We start from the raw sequence: 19,676 nt of genomic DNA on the forward strand, positions 1-19,676 counted from the left end.
TGTGGCAAGCCTTCTCTTCTACCAGGTAGGTGCATTCTTTTCCAATGTAAATGTCATTGAGAATTGGTCAGATCATTGAAAAAGTTGGTTAAATCAAGGAGTTGTAAAGGAAGCATATTCTTTTTTTAAGCGACTTTAAAAAAAAAAAGATTTTTATTCATCCATTCATGAGAGACACACAGAGAGGCAGAGACAGGCAGAGGGAGGAGCAGGCTCCATGTAGGGAGCCTGATGTAGGACCCGATCCGGGGACTCTGGGATCACCTTGAGTCAAAGACAGACGCTCAAGCGCTGAGCCACTTAGGTGTCCCTAAGTGACTTCTTCCTACTCAAAATATCTAAATGTGTGGTAATTTGCTAGTGTTTTGATGTAGACCTAAGTCTTATCTTTGCTTATGGGTCTACTGAAGGAAGAGCTCATTGCTGTTTCTGCACAAACCGCCCATGTTGTATTGTCCCAGAACGCTTGTTCCAGTTTCCCTGACATGGAGCAAGACATTCTAGACACTTATGAAGCAATCAGATTGCAAAACCTTTCTTTGTTGGTATGTTTTTCTTCCAAATATTTCATGAATGAGTTCTCTCACTAATTCCTAATTTGGTTAGCCTTTTCTTTTTTGACAGAATTTTTTAAATCATATGCTTTTATTGTATCTTTCCAAAGTATTCAATCTAGTTTTTGCAGAAATGTCTGTTCTCTTTTTTGTTTACACATTATGCCTTTGGCCAATATCCTTTTTGTTTGCATTTTTAATTGATTAGTTTATAAATGGATTAACTGACATAATTATAATCAGTGCGTGTAGTTGTCCAGAGATTGAAGAGTGTTGGCTAATCTAGTACATGGATTAAGAGAGGGTTTGGTTAAGAAAGTTTCTACTAAGCTATCTGTTATGACCCTAATTTCATAAAAGAAAGGACATTTGAGCGGGCGGGCGTGGGGGGAGGGTATAAAAAAAAGAAAAAGAAAGGACATTTGAGCACCCTTAAGCCATAATAGTAGACAGGTTTCCTAAGAAAGGACAATTGATAGCTTTCTGCTGATATGGTTTGGGTTGTGTGTGTGTGTGTGTGTGTGTAATCTCCTACAAATTGATTGATGCTTTGTTCAGGTCTGGTAGTCACATGTGGACTAAGGACTGGCTGCTACTGATCGTGTTCATACTGTTCTCTGGACATGGATACTCTCTGCTACATCCCAGCTGATGTGGTCCCCAAAGGCCTCCAGTAATCATATTCGTTGAGACACTAAGGTTGTGTTCATGGGGGCCTCACAGCCCTACATCAATTGGGAAAAGTGACCCTTCAATAAAATTCGCCCTGCCCAGCAGCCTTTCCTTAAACTAGCCCACTGTGATCACAAACTCACATGACCCTGTCTTGAGGGTGTGTAGTTCTTGCATCCAGAAAGGGTGATAGACTCAGTTCTGCTGACAGAATCTCTGAGGACAAGTTCAGAACTAAAACAGTAAGAGTGCTGGTATTCGCAGCACATGTAACAAAGAAGGAGTAAGATTTTGTTCCTAAGAACAAAGAGACAAATGGAGAAGAGACATTCTAAACCTTTGTGTTGTAGACAATCTACTTCAGTAGAGAGGAGGTATTTACTATGGGTTCCAGAATAAAAATTCCATCCTGGGGAGTTTCTGAAGCCTCCCACATCCCTTCCCATCAGCTTCCTATCTTCTATGTTGCAAGCCCAGATGTCCTCCATCCTGTCTTTTTTTTAGCTTACTGTTTCATTTTAAGTTACAAAATATTTGATACATCTATATAACATATATACATATGTTATAAAAGATAATGAAACAAACACCCATGTACCTGCCACCTTACTGAAGCAATGGAGTATTACTAATGCCACCAAGGCTACACAGCTCATTATTTGCCTTTTTTCTCCTAAGGAGGAATATACTTGCATAACATGGCTCACAGCCCTTGACATACTTTCCTTGCCTTCATGTTAATAAGCCAGGTCATCAGGCGAACTGGTGTGCATTACGTAGCATTCTATACTAAACTGACAAATCTATGCATCTCTTTTTATTTTAATATTATTTTTCTCCCCCAATAAAACCAATGCACAATTGTGCCTTTGTGTTATTTAAGGATATGGCCATTGGTTTGCCATTGGAAAAGTAGCCACAAAGAGCTTCCTTCTGGTATTCCCATGCAGAGTGCTGTCCTCTGCCAAGGATAGTGAGGGTTTCTGTGACAAGGAAGTGAAAGGTCATAGCTCCTGGTCTCAGACATACAGCCCGGTGCCAGCCCTCTGGTTATTGGAAAGATTGCAAAGTTCAGACGATGACCTCATTTCAAAATTTCACACTGACTTTGCAAGATTAATAATAAAGCCAAAAAGCAGAAGGACTAAACCTGAGAGACCTCGTGATCTTCCGCTGAAACCCCTGGCTAGTGAAAGTAGGAGCCATGGAGAGGTAAAGTATTTTCTCTTAAAACGCAGTGAGACATGAGGACAAAAGAGAGAAAGTAGAGGTAAAGTAAGGGGGAGTCTTCCCCAGAGTGGTGTTGGTGGCAGTTAAGTTTAGGCTTTCTTTCCTGGGGTTGCTATCCTGCAGTTGGGTTTCATGGAAGCAAATCCCTAGGAGGTAATGTTGCTTGGCTCCTCTGCCCTTGAGACCAAATTAGCGGTGACTCACTGCAGTAAGCTAACTTTCCAATGGCATCTGGACAGCTCAGAAGGCAGAGTCTTGAATCTGCATTGCGAATGAATGTCCCCCACTGGCATTGACTCTGCTTTACTGTTTGTCCTGGGCCAGGCTGAAATTGTCACCAAGGCTGCACTAGAATTGTGGGAAGTCACCATCAGAAGGGACGGCCTCCAGTTAAAGCCTTGCTTTTTCTGAGAACCCCGGGGTCAAGGGAGGGCCATGCCCCCATAATGCAGAAGCATTCAGGGCCTTGGGTCAGATGCCCTGGGGTGGAGTTCTGTCTTTTATTTACTTGATGAGTGGCCTTGCACTGTTACAAAATGTCTCTCAGGGTCCACTGACTCTTCTACATAATGGAGTTTCACCAAAGTGCCACACTGTCTGGCCTGTGATTTCAAAACAACCACGATAACCTTCAGGTTCCCAATGTGTAATAGCATGGGTCTGCACCCATATCTCTCCAGCAGATACCATCTATCTCTGAGAGGTCCCTTGGAATTACCACTCACATGCCCCAGAGAAGGCTCCTTCAAGACTTTTTTAAAAAGCAAAATGCTTTTTTGTATGTATTTTTTGTTATGGTATTCTCTGTGCCTTTTAATAAGCTTCAACATTTCAGAATTACAATGAATTTTCATGTTCATACAATGGGATACTATACAGTCATTAAAAATAATGAGGGTGAGGGACACCTGGGTGGTTCAGTGATTGAGCGACTGCTTTTGGCTCAGGGCATGATCCCAGGGTCCCAGGATGGAGTGAGTCCTGTATTGAGCTCCCTGTGAGGAGCCTGCATCTTCCTCTGTGTATGTCTCTGCCTCTCTCTCTCTGTGTCTCTCATGAATAAATAAATAAAATATTTTTTTAAATGAGGGTGAAATGTGAATGACAAAATGCCTGTGAGGTAGCTATGAATATTTACAGCCTACCCTGAACAATGGCGGGGGGGGGGGGTTAGGAGTGCTGACCCCGGCACAATTGAAAATCCACATATAACTTTCGACTTCCCTCAAAACTTAACATCCTAGTGTACTGTTGACTGGAAGCCTTATTGATAGCTCGGTTGATTAACACATATTTTGCATCCTGTATGTATTACACACTGTATTCTTTCAATAAAGTAAGCTAGAGAAAAGAAAATGTTATTAGGAAAAATCATAGGGAAATGCCATACCGTACTATACGGTATTTACTGAAAAAAATCTGCATATAAGTGGATATGTGCAGTTGAAAGCCATATTGTTCAAAGGTCAACTATATATATATTTTTTTCAGAGAGTAATTCCATTTTTATTTAAGATATGGGTTATGAAACAGCATCACAAGTAAGTTTTGTTCTGCATTTCACACATTTTGTAATTAGATATTAATAATAATGACTCCTATGATTAACCAATAACCAACAAAAGCTGACTGTTCAACACAGTGCTTAAGTCACAAATGCAAGTCTCATTTACTTCTTCCCCAGCCCTATGTAGCAGGCACCTGCCCCTGAGGCTGGGGCCTCCCCTGTCCACCTTTGGGTTCTGATTTGCCTTCCATGACATGCTTCCTGCTGCCTATGACCCTTGCAGATTGTTCTTGCAAGTGAATGCTATTGGTGACACAGTGACAGCCCTGTGGCAGGGGTGGGGATACTGATCACCTCTTTGCCATTCTGCCCAGAGCATGAGATAACTTTTCTCTATCTCCTCATGGCTCATCTGAAACCAGGCATGAGGTTAGATCAAAAGAAGGGGATGTGCCCAAAAGAATAGCTCAGAACTGTTGCCCAGACCTGGGTTCAGACCCTCCAGGGGTGGTTGTTGTTGTTGTCCTTCTCCTTCTCCTTCTCCTTCTTCTTTCTTCTTCTTCTTCTTTTTTAAGTAGGTTCCATGGACAGCATGGAGCCCAACTTGGGGCTCAAACTCACTAGCTTGAGATGGAGACCTGAGCTGAAATCAAGAGTTGGACACTCAGCTGACTGAGCCACTCAGGCACCAGGATGCTCCAGGGGTTCTTATTTTACAGCAGCAACAGTTACATAATTTGGGGTCCAGCACAAAATGAAAATATGGGTTTCCTTGTACAAAATATTGAGATCTCAAGATAGTGACAATAGGGCATTAAACCAATCATAGGGCCCTTCCCAACGTGGAGCCCCATGTGACTACGCAGGTGGCACACTCATGAAGCTGGACTTGGGAGGCTCTTGTCTCAATTCTCATCTGCCCTTGTGTGGCCATAGACTGCTCATGCCTTACTCCCACTGGAAAAATTCAGGTGTCTTCACACCAACTGACCCTGGTCCCAAAACCAGGGGGAAAAACTTCCCTTCATTCCAACCTTAGCCTTGCATCCTGTGTCCTCATCCGCTGCCCCTACTCTGACCTCCTCCAGGGGTGGTTGAAAGTTGGGTCATCTGTTTCCCCTACAGGAAAGTCTATTCCCACCCATAGGGTGAGGTTTGGCTCCACAACCCCAATAAGCTTTATAGGGTGACATCAGTTCATTACCTAAGTATGGCAATTAATAATCTAAGTCTGGGTATCCAGTCTTAAATGACACCATGTATGGGACACAAGTAGCCCAGTTTCAGCGGGAGAGTGACAAGTTCAGTTCAGCTCTCTCAGTTTCTTCTCATTAAAGATTTAAAAATACTGGAAAAAGAAACAAAGGGGGTGCCTGGGTGGCTCAGTTGGTTGAGTGATTGACTCTTGATCTCAGCCCAGGTCTCGATCTACACTGGGTGGGGAGCCTCCTTAAAAAAATTGGGACCCAGATTTCCCCAGAATTACCATGGGGTCCTCTTGTTTTTGCATGACTAGCCTATAGCTAACACACCCTCATTTTCTTTGGAAACCACTTTCTTCCACTCATGGCTGATAAGGCTTGGGTGGGACTATCTCCTCCTCCAGGGGTGGGCGCATGACTCATTTCAGTCAAATAAGTATTGGATCTAGGACTTTAGTGGAAACTATCAGCCCTGATGCTGTGACTTGGAGCTTCTGGCCATCAGGTGACCCCATGAGGAGAACCCTACCTGTAAATAAAGTGGAGTTAGAGGGAAGACTGTTGAGAGACAGAGACAGATGCCATTGTTTGAATCCCTGGATCCAACTGAGCAGCATCTTCAGGTTTCTCAGTTACATGAGCCAGTGGATTTTCTTTATGTTTAAGATGGTTTGACTTGGGTTTTGTCACTGGCAACCAAAAGGGCCCTGACCAAGAAAGTTCCCCCTTGACAGGCAACAATGATACCTGGGCCACTTATGCTGTGCTATGGAAATCAGACGAGACAGTTTATATGCAAGTGCTCTGCAAACTGTAAAGGGCTGTTTGAATGGAATGACCAAGGAAATACAGTTGGCAAAAGGCATAGCTATGATATAAGCCTTTTTGATATAAGCCTTTTTTTTTTTTTTTTTTTTTTTTTTACATCCCAGGTCCCTTCTCTTCTTTGACTAATGATCTGCCTCTAAGCAAATCACTGAACAGGCAGGTGGTGAACAGGGCAGGGGATAGACAAGGCAGGGGGTGGATAGGTCAGGGGATGGGCCAGACAAGTGGTGGTCAGACACTACTCTGTGTGGCCTTCTCATGTGTTTGTGGCACTGCACTATGATGTCTGGAGGAGACTGGGCTCTTTGGGCATGGGGGAGTGAGAGTTCTTGAGGGCATGACTGCAGAGCTCACCTGGCCCCTGCCTCTGTCTTTCCCAAGCCTCTCTTCATCAGCCAGCCTGTCATCCCCCAGGGTCAGAATCCCGGCGTTTTTTAGTTTGGATGTTTATCATCTCAGATCTTTGGAGATGTTCAGGGAAGGGGTCCCAGCTTTGCTTCTCCTTATCCAACTCTGCCAAGCTTGGGCCATAGATCTTTACTCCAGGCACTTCTCAGAAATACACTGGTGAACTCCTTACTGTCTTGGACATGGACTTGAAGGGATTCCTGTCTTGGGGGCCCAGAGCCTTTCTGACCTTCAGTGCTGGCACTTCCTCCTGGAGCTGTGGATTTTGTAGCCTTTCAGATCAGTCCCTGAGTCAGGACTCAGAACTTGGTAGCTAGAGGGAGCTGTAAACATTTGACCTTGTCCCCAAGGGCCCACTTCTCACTTCCCATGACCTTTAAGATGTCTTCATAGACACTGAAGCTCATGTGTCATATTGAGCTGAAGTCAGATGTGGCCTGAGTCATCTTCATGCCAGCCTAGTGACCCGCCCAGCCTGCCACACTCAGTTTCTTGCGGGGTAGGGAATGGGTTCCCAGGGCTCAGAAACACATGGTGCCCAGCAGAAGTTTGTTAAATTCATTCTCAAGATTCTCAACCAGTGACATCTGATTTCAAAGGGTGCACGTGGGCTGGGGTGGTGGTGGGATATGAGGAAATGGCCCCAATCACTTTTTTTCTTTCATGATTCTTTCCCCTAATACCAAATCCCTAAGGCCCTGACAAGGGCAGTAAGAGAAATGAAGGCAGAGAATAAGGTGACAAATGTTGGTATGTCTGATGGAGGCTCCTGAAAAGGGAGCATTCCCACCCTCTTGTCTCCAACCAGGTTGAGTCCTGGGCATTCTCAAGCCCAAAAGCATGTGGTTCCTAAAGGAGCACAGGAAATGAGAGAGAATAGCACACCCCTTTCCCCTGGCACTAGGGTTAAATACAGCTGGGGGTGGTGGTGGGGCAGGGTAGAGAGGCCCCAAGGTAAAGGGCTGCAGGAGTTGTACATCCGGGCTGTACTCACACTGTAGCCAACCATCATACTATATCAGCCTGGTTTCATTAAACGTCTGAATCTTCCAAGTCTTTTCCCGGATTTCATGCTTAGCAAACAATCCCCTGATTATAATGTGGTTTGACATCTAGCACAATCCATCAGTCTTGTGAGTTTGATTAACAGGAGCATGCCTGGAGTGATGGGTCTACTCTTGTGTGAGTGAGCAAAACCAGGCTCTAGTCCTACAGAGCTGGGGGCTACACACTGGACTGCTGTTGACACCCTACATTCAACTGCTGTGACCCCTTCCTCAGCAATGTGACACCCTTGGCAAAGATCTTTACCCTCTCCTGACCCTATCTGCTTGGATCTCTAACTGTTGATGTTAGAGTCTGGGCTCTGTCACTTATTAGCTGGGTGACCTCAGACAAGTTTCTTAATGTTTCTGTGGCTTGTTTACTCATCTTTTTTCTTTTATTTTTTAAGACTTTATTTATTTATTTAGGGGGGAGAGAGAGAGAGAGAACCTCAAGCAGACTCCATGCTGAGCATGGAGCCCAACACAGGGCTTCATCTCATGACCCTGAGATCATGACCTGAGTAGAAATTAAGAGTTAGATGGTTAACTGACTGAGCCACCCAGGCACCCCTCATTTACTCATCTTCAAAATGAGATTAAAATCGGAAAAAATAAAATAAAATAAAATAAAATCGGGTTGTTGTAGGATTGAATGTAAAGGGCTCAGAATAGTGCCTGGCACATAAGTGCTTTTAGGGGTTTGCTGCTATTATTGAAATTCCCACAATACTTTCCTGCTGTGACCTTGAGCAAGTAACTTAATTTTTTTTTTATCTGGCCTCCACTCTCTATTTACAATATGAAATTAGTATTAACATCTCCTGGAAAAAGCATGGAGTATTAAGTGTTATAGTATATATTAAAGTATTTAATAACTTTAAAATGCTCCACTGATGAACCATTGTTAATTTTTATCACTTGTTACTAACAACTACTAGTCTCACTGGGTCCCTCTAGATTATAGCACAGAGAGGATTTTATACTTTTTTCCTAATATTTTATTTATTTATTCATGGGAGACACACAGAGAGAGGCAGAGACACAGGCAGAGGGAGAAGCAGGCTCCCTGTGGGGAGGCCAATGCAGGACTGGATCCCAGGATCCCGGGATCATGAACTGAGTCAAAGGCAGACGCTCAACCACTGAGTCACCCAGGCAGCCCGATGATTTTATACTTCTTAGTTCACAATCTGTGAAACCTGAGAAGGGGACCAGAAGAAGGGGGAAGAATCTGGGTGAAGATTATGGCTCCCCCCCTGCCCTGCCCCCACCGGCAGAAGGAGGAGGATCCTGGGGGTCTGGAGGGGGTCTCTCTCCATCTGAGCTGAGTCTACCAGCAATGTCATTCCTTCTGAAGGTTGAGGCCTTTTTAATGCGAAGTTGGAAGGGGCTGGAAAAAGCTGAGTCTACCAGTTCCTCACGGTCCTCTGGGGGTATTGCTCTGACACATGGCAGATCTGCTTTTTAGTAAGCAGACTTCCTGGGAGTGGTATGGATGCAAAATTCAAAAGGCAGAGGGAGGAGGAGGGGGAGGGGAAAGGTTTGCTTTGCCTTTAAAAGGCCCTTAACAGGACAGATGGGTGGCTCAGCGGTTTAGTGCTGCCTTCAGCCCAGGGCGTAATCCTGGAGTCCTGGGATCGAGTCCCCTGTCAGGTTCCCTGCATGGAGCCTGCTTCTCCTCTCTCTCTGTGTCTCTCATGAATAAATAAATAAAATCTTAAAAAAAAAAAGGCCCTTAACAGGGTACCTGGATGACTCAGTCAGTTAAGCACCTGACTCTTGGTTTCAGCTTAGGACACGATCTCAGGGCCTTGGGATTGAGTTCTGCATCATGCTTCACACTCAGCGAGGAATCTGCTTGAGATTCTCTCTCCTTCTGCTTCTTCCCCCCTCTCTCTCTTTCTGTATCAAATAAGTAAATAATTTTTTAAAGTTTGCTATTTGCATAAGCACAAAGTATTAAATAACACCTTCATGTGGATGTGTCAAAACTGTCTTCTAATAAGCAGAAATACAAATAATAAAGGAAGGAGTAGACCTTGGCATCAAGGTCAGTGAAACAGGAATTGTCTACTAGGGGATTCATGAGCTCTGTCTGTTTTAACAATTATTTTCATAGGACCTTGCTATTTTGAGGAGCAGGGTGAGGTCTGGGGAGCTTTTTTTTTTTTTTAAGATTTTATTTATTTATTTATTCACGAGAGACAGAGAGAGAAAGAGGCAGAGACACAGGCAGAGGGAGAAGCAGGCTCCATGCAGGGAGCCTGACATGGGACTCGATCCTGGGTCTCTAGGATTGTGCCCTGGGCTGAAGGCAGTACTAAACCTCTGAGCCACCAGGGCTGCCTGGTCTGGGGAGCTTTTGACTGGCAGGGTCAGGTAAGGGTTAACACATCCAGAGCTATTGTTTACTACTGGCTTGGAGCTCTCTCACTTGGCCTGGGAAAACCTACTCTGGTTGGCTGGTGGGAAAATGGTCCAGGGTTGCTCCCAACTGGGGAAGTGCATTGCCTGAGTGCTTTGCAAGTTGGCAAGGGAGCTGTGAGCTCCATTCTCACTCGCCATCTCCAGAGACTGCTTTTCTTGCTTGAAAGGGGAGGCCGGAAGCAAGGAGCACACTGGGATAAGTTTAGAGCCACTTCAAATTTCCCGTTTAACAGTTCCCTGGCCTGGTGCTGGCCTCTGGCTGTTTACTTCCAGAAAAGGTGGGTTTCCTGCCCTCAAACTGAAGGAAGTCAAAGCCTCTCCCCAAAACAGCTTATAGGAGGGAATATTTATTAGCGAACCAACACTAGAAAATCTCAGATATTTTCTCCCCAAAGACACAGGAACTCCAAATTAGAGAGACAAGTGCTTGGGGAGGAAAGCTTGAAGAGTTTGGATGTTGGACAGATTCAGCTTCATTTCCTGCTGGGTTATCCAAGAGAACCAGTCAGCACCACTCCCCAAGCCAGCTGCCTGCTTGGGATCTGGCAGGATAGACAGATTAGTCAAAGGAGTCCAAGATGGCCGGAGATCCTCAGTGACGTAACACACACTTCATTTATTTATCTGAAAGCCTCCAGAGCAAGCAAGAAAGGAAAACAAGCAAATGGAAACATTTGACAGGGAGCAGCTAACTTTTCCTAGCTTTTTTGTTTCTGAACTGAGGACGGAAATCTCGCAATACTGGAGCTAGTGCTCTCACTCTGGTTTTACACATTTTTTCTTAAAAACAAAACAAAGCAAAGGCAAAACCCAAACCCTGACACTGCTTTTTTGAGGTACAATGAACTCACCTGAAAGTAAAATCTCAGGATGTCTGGGTGGCTCAGTGCTTGAGTGTCTGCCTTTGGCTCAGGGCATGACCCCAGAGTCCCCGGATAGAGTCCCATATCAGGATCCCTGCATGGAGCCCGCTTCTCCCTCTGCCTATGTCGCTGCCTCTCTCTTGACTAAATAAATAAAATATTTGAAAAAAAAAGAAAGCAAAATCTCTTCACCTATAGGGTACAGGTTTTCCTGTAGAATTGGATTCCTTTACTACAAATTTGTGTTCCATGAGCATTGTTTAATTGAGAAAAAAAGTCCCTGAGGGATAAAGAACGGTAGAGGGAGACAGAATAGTGGGTATGGCCTTTTGCAGGGATGGCTCTTTCCATGGTAACATTTTCTGGCAGGGAAATAAAATGCTGCTGAAACCAGAACTTTCTCCAGGATCAGCAGGCGATGGATGACCCATTGGGAGAGCAAGGCTGGCTGGTGTGTGGAACTCTGGCTCTCTTAGATATTAATTCTTAATCAGAGGCCATTTCAAATTGAGGTTAGAAGTAACCCTTTCTTCCTGGGTTATCCCACTGTACCTTCTTATACCTTTCTTCCTGGGTTATCCTTAACCCTTTCTTCCTGGGTTATCCCACTGTACCTTCTTATACCTTTCTTAGGGCATATCTGAGACTCTACACAGTATTATAGTAATTTATGTGCATGTCTTATAGCCACAAGCTTATTGAAAGTGGGAACAATTTGTGTGTGTATGTGTGTGTTTTCTTTATAATACCCAGCATAGGTTCTCACACTTGGGGCATGCTCAGTACATGGTTGCTGAATGAATAGGTAAAGTGTGTGGACCACTGAGGGGTGTGGAAATCACAAGATGAGCAGTAAACAAGGGACAGTGCAAGTGAAGAGGGGGCTACTAGAGATGAATCTCTTGCCTATCTTACTCAGGGATAGAAGATATATTAGAGCAGAGTCAGAGGGAACAGAAATCCCTTGTAGCACAGAGGTCTTTATAATTCAATTTTTTCCAGCAAGGACCAAGCCCTGGATGAATGGATAAGCAGTCCACATCTTTCTGCCCCCTGGTCAATGGTCTTTCTGAGATACTACAGAGGAGAGAGACTTTGGTTTAGTAATTAGTTTCTCCTCTTGGAAAAATGGTGGCATGTAGGTGTGTATCAGAGCACTGGTGATGGTGAATTAGGAAGTAAGCTCTTGAACTGAAGTCTCTGTGTCCTGATTCATTAGCATCCAGGGCAAAGCTCTGTGATTCACTTTTCCTAGAGTTTACAGTCAGACCCTGGCACAGCAAGAATCAAATCTGTGGGCTGTTCCAGAGCTTTCAAGTCACACCATTACCCTTGATGGTTCTCAAGACTATACTGGTAGCAAGAGAAGGCTAGGAGTTCTCTTTGCAAAAGAGCAGCAAGGTTGTTCACATGTTTTAAATTATTTAGTTGCATCAAATATTCAGTTTTGTGAGAACAACAGCAACTCTATTTAAAAACATCATCAAGCATGTGATGGATGAACTCAATGTTTCCAAGCAGTTCCCAGCTTCCAGCCCACACTCCAGGAATATCCTAGGAGTTACTCAGGCTCCTCTGGGTCACCCTCTAACTCTTGGGACTAGCTCAAGTGCAAGTGCCTTTGAAGGCTGATGATATGTGGCATGTTTTTTTTTATATAAGCGAATTTTAAGAAGAGGTTTTATTGTGCCCCATGCTTCACCTTCCAGAGAAAGGAAATATTCAATTTAGGACGTCAGGGTTAGGATGTTCACATGGGAATCTTGATGGTGGGTGTGTGAGATTAATTCCATAGGATTGTGTTCCTGAAGAATGTGTGTGTGTGTGTGTGTTAAGATTTTACCTATTTATTTGTGAGACACACACACACACACACACACACACAGAAAGGCAGAGACACAGGCAGAGGGAGAAGCAGGCTCCATGTAGGGAGCCCGATGTGAAACTCGGTCCCGGGTCTCCAGGATCAGGCCCTGGGCCAAAGGCAACGTTAAACCATTGAGCCACCAGGGCTGCCCTGTGTATGTGTGTCTGTGTAAGGAGCTGCAGCTCTTCTCACAAAGATTCATTATTTTATTTTATTTATTTATTTTTAAAGATTTTATTTATTTATTTGAGAGACACAGAGAGATAATAAGAGAGAGCACAAGTGGGGAAGGGGAGCAGAGGGAGAGGAAGCAGGCCCTTCTCTGTTGAGTGGAGAGCCCAATGTAGGGCTCCATCCCAGGACCCTGGGATCATGACCTGAGTCGAAGGCAGATGCTCAACCAACTGAACCACCCAGGTGCCCCAAAGATTCATTAGTTTAGGTGACACTCAATGTGACACCTATTGAAGTTGCTCTGAAGCCTGAGATATGTGCCCTAATAATAACCACCATTTATCAAAGGCTTCCTATATGCCAGAGAAATATATATATTTATATCTACATATTTACATTATATTATCTAGCATTTTCCCTCAAAGACAATAAGCTAGGTAATATTACTTCTATCATATAGATAAGAAAAAAAGGCTCATAGATGTCATTCAAAGTCATATCAAGATATGAATGATTTCGAGCCTAGAGTTTTTATCCATCATACAGCAATGTCTCTTCCCTATGAGTTTCTAAAACTATCCCTACATAAAATCCGCCATCCCTGATAAAACATTGAATGATACTTCCCCTCTATAAAGGTAACTTCTGGGGAGGAGAAGGGGGAGTATGAGGAAGGTGTGTGTATATGGGGTTCCTGGGAAGTTGGCAAGATTCTATCTCTTTATTTTTGGAGTGGTTGCACAGAGGTGCTTACTTTGTGATAATCCATCAGGGTAAACACATATGATTTGGGATTTTCTTGTGTTTACATCAACAAAAAGTTTATCTAAAAAAATCATTCTCCCTAGCAGCTAATTTGGAGGGAAGTCCTGCTTCCCATGGCCAATATGTTCAAATGAATCAACAAGAATTTCTTGGATTCTATTATATGGCAAACTTAAAAATAATATAAATATATTGATACCTTACCCCTTTCCATAAAGGTAGGTGGATCTTACGTGGATCACATTAAAAAGTCGTTCAGAATAATAAAATCATATTAGGAGGAGGTGATCAACATAACATGAAAGGGCAATTTTCTACATGCATGTTACTTTGTCGGGCACCACAGAAGGTGTAAGTCCAGCTTCTTCTCTCAAGATGCTCACAACCAAGCTGAAGAAAACAAACATTTACTAGTAGTAAGTAGACACTTGTCTTCGAATATATTGGAAGTTGTCGGAACAGGCTGTCTCCCACTTCGGTGATAAATAAACCCAAAGGCAGTGAAATTCTTTTGGGGGGTACATCCTATATTTCATATGTGGGTAATTGAGGTGGTAAAGACCACACTTATCAATAATTTGAAAACTTTGACATCCAAATCTTAAAGTGCCAAAATGAATGTTTACATCTTTATAAGATGGGGTTTTATTTTATTTATTTTTTTAAAGATTTTATTTATTTATTCATGAGAGACCCAGAGAGAGAGAGAGAGTCAGAGGCACAGGCAGAGGGAGAAGCAGGCTCCATGCAGGGAGCCTGATGACGTGGGACTCGATCCTGTGTCTCCAGGATCAGGCCCTGGGCTGAAGGCGGCGCTAACCTCTGAGCCACCCGGGCTGCCCAAGATGGGGTTTTATTATTTTTTTTTAAAGATTTTATTTATTCATTCATGAGAGACACAGAGAGAGGCAGAGACACAGGCAGAGGGAGAAGCAGGCATCATACAGAGAGCCTGACGTGGGACTCGATCCAGGGTCCCCAGGATCACGCCCTGGGCTGCAGGAGGCGCCAAACCGCTGCGCCACCGGGCTGCCCAAGATGGGGTTTTAAAAAAGATTTTATTTATTTAGTCATGAAAGACACTCACAGAGAGAGAGAGAGGCAGAGACATAGGCAGAGGGAGAAACAAGCTCCATGCAGGGAGCCCAATGTGGGACTTGATCATGGGACTCCAAGATCACACCCTGAGCCAAAGGCAGACACTCAATTGCTGAGCCACCCAGGCATCCCTGTAAGATGGTTTAACTTGGAAAGACCCATATATCTAATTACCAGGGTGTTTTGTAACTGCTCTGTAATTATGTCCCTTTGCTTGCATGCACTTTCTACTGGGTCTAGGTTCACAACCTCAAAGAACACAGATCTTACTCTAGTTTATTTCAAACTGCACCATTTTAAAACTTCCTGGCTGGGGCAGTTGTTATAATTTCTCTCTTTCTCTATACCTTAGGGGTTCAGGGACCTGGTGGGGGAAGTCACATGGACTATTCAAATTTACAGATGTCAGTAGTTGATTTTCCTTCATTTGTGTCAGAAATAGCCAGGCCCATGCATCTGAAATTTTATTGTGCATATTTATTTTCTAGAGGTCATTTTAAAATACAAATTAGATTCAGTGGGTCTGGAATGGGACCTGAGATTTCACATTTTTTTTTAAGAAAGATTTTATCTATTCATTCATGAGAGACACAGGCAGAGGGAGAAGCAGACTCCTCTCAGGGAGCCTGATGCAGGACTCAATCCCTGGACCTGGAATCATGCCCTGAGCCGAAGGCAGATGCTCAACCACTGAGCCACCCAGACATCCCGAGATTTCATCTTTTTTAAAAAAGATTTATTTATTTACTTTAGAGAGTGTGCGGAAGAGAGCACAAATGGGAGAGAGAGGGAGAAAGAATCTCAAGCCGACTCCGCACTCAGCATCCACCGTAGAGGGGCTCCATTTCATGACCCTGAGATCACTACCTGAGCCTAACGAAACCAAGAGTCAGAAGCTTAACTGACTGTACTACCGAGGTGCCCCTCACATTTTTAACAATCTCTCAGGTAATGCCAGTGCTGCTGGCCTGTGGATCATACTTGTATAGAGAAAAAAAGGTATTAGATTTGGAGTCAGAATTTCAGGCTTTTAGTACCAGCTCTGCCATTTACTATCTTCTTGGACAAGATACTTTGCCTCTCTGGACTTTGGTTTCCTCAAATATAAACTTGTGTTATAGGGGAAAAGGGTGAATCAGCTTATTTAAAAGCTTGCATTCATGAGATTTTTATTATTTATTTGTTTAAAATTTCTTTGTTTATTTAAGTAATCTCTATGCTTAACATAAGGTTCTAATTCAGGACCCCGAGATCAAGAGTCACATGCTTTTCTGATTGAACCAGTCAGGTGACCCACATTCATGGAATTTTTTGAGTGACATTTAGATTTAAATAATCTCCAAACATAGAACCATATACAGCTTTTCAGGGATCTAACAGATAAATTGATATTAGCAAAGTAGGATAAATAAGGACTCAATGAGGAGGGCAGAGCAAGGTGTGAGGAGCAATCCATGACTTCTCACGACAAATATAAGGCTCTGATTCTTTTGAAGTGATGGATTTTGCATTAAAAAAAACTTGCCTAGAGAGAGACTGCTACTTTTCCCTAACAACCACTTCAAGAGAAAACCTACATTGAGAATTGGGTTGCATAAGAAATTTGAATTAGAGGAGCAACGGATGAGTTAGAGCTTTGAAATAAGCGAACACTTTCAGTAGGCTGAATAGTAGCTGGAAGGCAGCTTTCTGGAGCCCGGAGGCAGTCTAATTTAAAAATAGCAGTTTGTTTCTGCTGTAGATCATTTCTGTGATCATTTCACCCAGGAATTCAGGTCTTTGGCCACAACGGCCAGATCTGACAGGGTCAGAGCTTGGGAGGCAAGGGTGGGAGGACAGACAGCCTCCTCCCAGAAGGGTCACGGTCGGCCAGGGTGCTCAGAGAACACGGGAGTTCAAATGGATGAGAGGCAGGAACGAAGTGAGTGAGAAAGGGACATAGGTGAGTTACATGAATTGAAAGGAGCTCCTGATAATCTGAGCCTCTGAAGTAGGCCCCTCCCCCAGTGTTTACGCATATCTGTTTTGAGCTGCAAACAGGATCAGACAGAAAGCGTTCCCATGCTCGCAGATAAGGGCTGGTTTCTCTTTAAGTCCCAAAGCCAAGTCAGGGGAGCGGAGAGAACTCTTGCTGAGCACCCTCTCCCAGCTTTGGGATGGGGGCGGGGGGGCTGCCGGAGATTCTTACCTTATGCAGGACGTGCTCATTGAAGTCACGGCTAGTTCCCCGCTGGTAGGAATCCAGTCTTTGCTGGTCCATGCCCGGCGTGGAGCCCAGGGCTTCTCGCCTTCCCTGCGTTCTGCGTCAGCGCTCCCAGGCTCGGCTGGGTGCGGCAGGCTCGGGTCTAGCCCCGCGGGCCGGGCCGCACCCGGGTTCAGCACTGGACAGCTCCCGCGGCGGCGGCGGGAGTGGAGGGTCGGGTGGGGGGCGGGCAGGCCCCTCCCCTCCGCAACGTTTCAGCACCAGGAACAGCGACACGTCCCTCTGCGCCTGGGACCGGAGTTCCGAGATCCCGTCCGCTCAGAATCCCCTGTCTTGTGACTCCAGGTTGCTGGCAGACAAGCACGATTGCGGTGTAGCTTAGTGGTCCGCGCTTATCTGGTTCAGCTACCGCACTTCGGAGGCTCAGAGTCCGGCTGCGTTCCCAGGGCATTGCGGTCCCGGGAGCTCACCCTTCCTGATTCTCAGAGAACGAGCATCCCGGTTATACCACGCAGCTCAGCTCTCCTCCCGCGTTTGCAGGGGTGAAGTGCTGAGGCTCTGGCGCAGCTTCTCTTTTGGTCCCTGGACAGCTCCCTCCATTATGTATGAGGTTCACAGATGATGGGGCTTGCGAGTCCTTGAAGTCCTGAATTACTTTGCAAAAATTCTGCTTAACCACCTTTTCCCTTTTCTAGAGCTTAATTACAATCTCCAGGGTGCTCCTGACCCACAAAAGTAAGGAACAATTGGCCCGGAGAGGCAGAATGGTGGTGTGATTAAGAGTACAGGCTCAGAGTTCAAATGTGAGCTCTGAAAATTATTGGTTGTGTAATCTTGGGCAAGTTACTTCACCGTCCCTAGGTGTCCACAAAATAGAGATAATAATTATACCTACACTCTGGTGTTGTTCTGAGGATTTAGTAAGTTAATTCACATAAATAGCCTAGGTGGATGCCTGGCATATATGAAGAACACAAAGAATGTTTGGTATAATGCTCTTGGGGCAGGGAGATGGGAAGCTCTGCCTATCTCTTCTAAACACCAAGGGAGTCCTTCGGCTGGGACCTCCCATTTGCAGTCATATCACAGAAGAGCATGGGACTGACCACCCTGGAAATTGGGGGCTGAGATTTTGGCCTTGGGGGTTATCCTTATATGATGACCCTGGTGTTCAGCAGGCCGTTACATCACTAGGCACAAGTCCTATTACCACTGGCACTGGTCAATATGGAGGGGAAGGGCCAGGCCTAAGGTTAAAGAGTGTGTATTACTCCTGGATTTCAGTTCCTTTTTGACTAGTGGCCTTAGCCAAATCACTTACGTCTTTGGGATTATGTTTTTTTCATTTGTAAAATGGGTAGGGCAATGTGTGCCTATCTTATTGTTTTTTTGTGTGTGTGTGTGTGAAGAGTAAATGAGAAAATGTATGAGAAAATCTTTCTTTTCTTTTAAACAGTGGATCAAATTTCACTTATAAAGTGTTAGTCTTACTGGAATCTCTACACTGTAGATATTCAGTGAGTAGTGATTACATCAACAAAGCCAGATAACCAATGTGTTTATGTGTATGAGATTCTCACTAGGCCTACAATTGGGGTTCTTTTTTTTTTTTTTAAAAAACAGAGATTTTTATTTATTTATTCATGAGAGACACACAGAGAGAGGCCGAGACATAGACAGAGGGAGAAGCAGGCTCTCCACAGACAGCCCAATGTGAACTCCATCCTCAGACCCAGGATCATACCCTGAGCTGAAGACAGATGCTCAACTGCTGAGCCACCCAGGCATGCCACAATTGGGGTTCTTAACCTGAGGTAAATAAATGGACTTTAAGGAATTGTGAACTATGAAAACATTATCAAAAGTTTTCCTTATGTGCATTTTTCTGGTGAGGAGTCCCGTAGATTTCATTAGGTTCCCAAAGTTGACATGAAGAGCAATATTAATCAACTTGATCTGATTGATATTTATAAAATACTCCATCCAACAACAAAATGCACATTCTTCTGAAGCTCACCTGAAACATTCACCAAAATAAATCACAAAACCCACCTTAGCAAACACATCTTTTCTAAAACAAAAAACAAAAAACAAACAAACAAAAAAAACCACCTTAGGACTAATAGCTTGGAGAAGTTCTCATCATAACTTTCGCCTAGGCTTCTTCACCATCCATTACTGTTGTAGATAAAAAGGTTCCAGAAGAAGCCAAAGGTTGCTTTGTTTCGAGCCTCATACCTAGGAAGGGTCACCCTTCTCAGAGTATGGTTCTGAGCTCTGAGGATTCAGAAAGATGATTTCATCTGTTTGCTATGGGCTATGAGGAGTACATACCATAGAGGATCCAAAATAATATGGAATTGATGACAGAAGACTTCCGTGAGAAATGATATTTAAGCTGAGATCTGAAGAAAGAGCTGGTGGAGGAAAGGGAGTTGTGGAGGGAGTGGTGGTGTGACTCTAGGAAAAGTGATCAGCATGTGCAAAAATGTTACAGTATCAAGGAGCCAAAAAAAAGACCAGCCTGAGTGCAGTACAGGGAGGGAGAGGTGAGGGATGATGGGAGAAGAGTCTAGAAAGGTGGGTGAGGACCAGATCATGTGGACTATGTTAAGGGTTTTGGATTCTGTCCTAAGAGTGATGTGAAGCCATTGAAGAACTTTAAGTAGGGGGGTGACACAGCCAAATTTGAGATTTAAAGATACTATTCTTGTTGCTGTGTGACTTCAGAGCCAAGAGTAAATTTGCTCATTTTTTCTTATTTATTTATAAAATCTCTTTATATATTAAGGACAGCAATCCTGTATGTCACAAATATTTTGTTATGTTCTG

General features: G+C 44.1%; 1 protein-coding gene across 2 annotated transcripts in view; it reads right to left on the bottom strand.

The window, feature by feature from the left end:
* RAB37 (RAB37, member RAS oncogene family) overlaps positions 1–17,603 on the bottom strand; it is a 55,108-nt gene extending 37,505 nt beyond the window's left edge. Inside the window, exon 1 of one of the 2 annotated variants that reach the window (XM_049113929.1) lies at positions 16,830–17,603. In XM_049113929.1, coding sequence (XP_048969886.1) covers positions 16,830–16,901 — 72 coding nt within the window. In that variant the 5' untranslated portion in view covers positions 16,902–17,603. The remainder of the gene's footprint in view (positions 1–16,829) is intronic. The other variant, XM_025467907.3, reaches the window with a different exon arrangement.
* Between the last annotated feature and the right edge of the window lie 2,073 nt (positions 17,604–19,676).

The sequence above is a fragment of the Canis lupus genome, chromosome 9 (genome assembly GCF_003254725.2).
Source record: "Canis lupus dingo isolate Sandy chromosome 9, ASM325472v2, whole genome shotgun sequence".
Classification (NCBI taxonomy): Eukaryota; Metazoa; Chordata; class Mammalia; order Carnivora; family Canidae; genus Canis; species Canis lupus.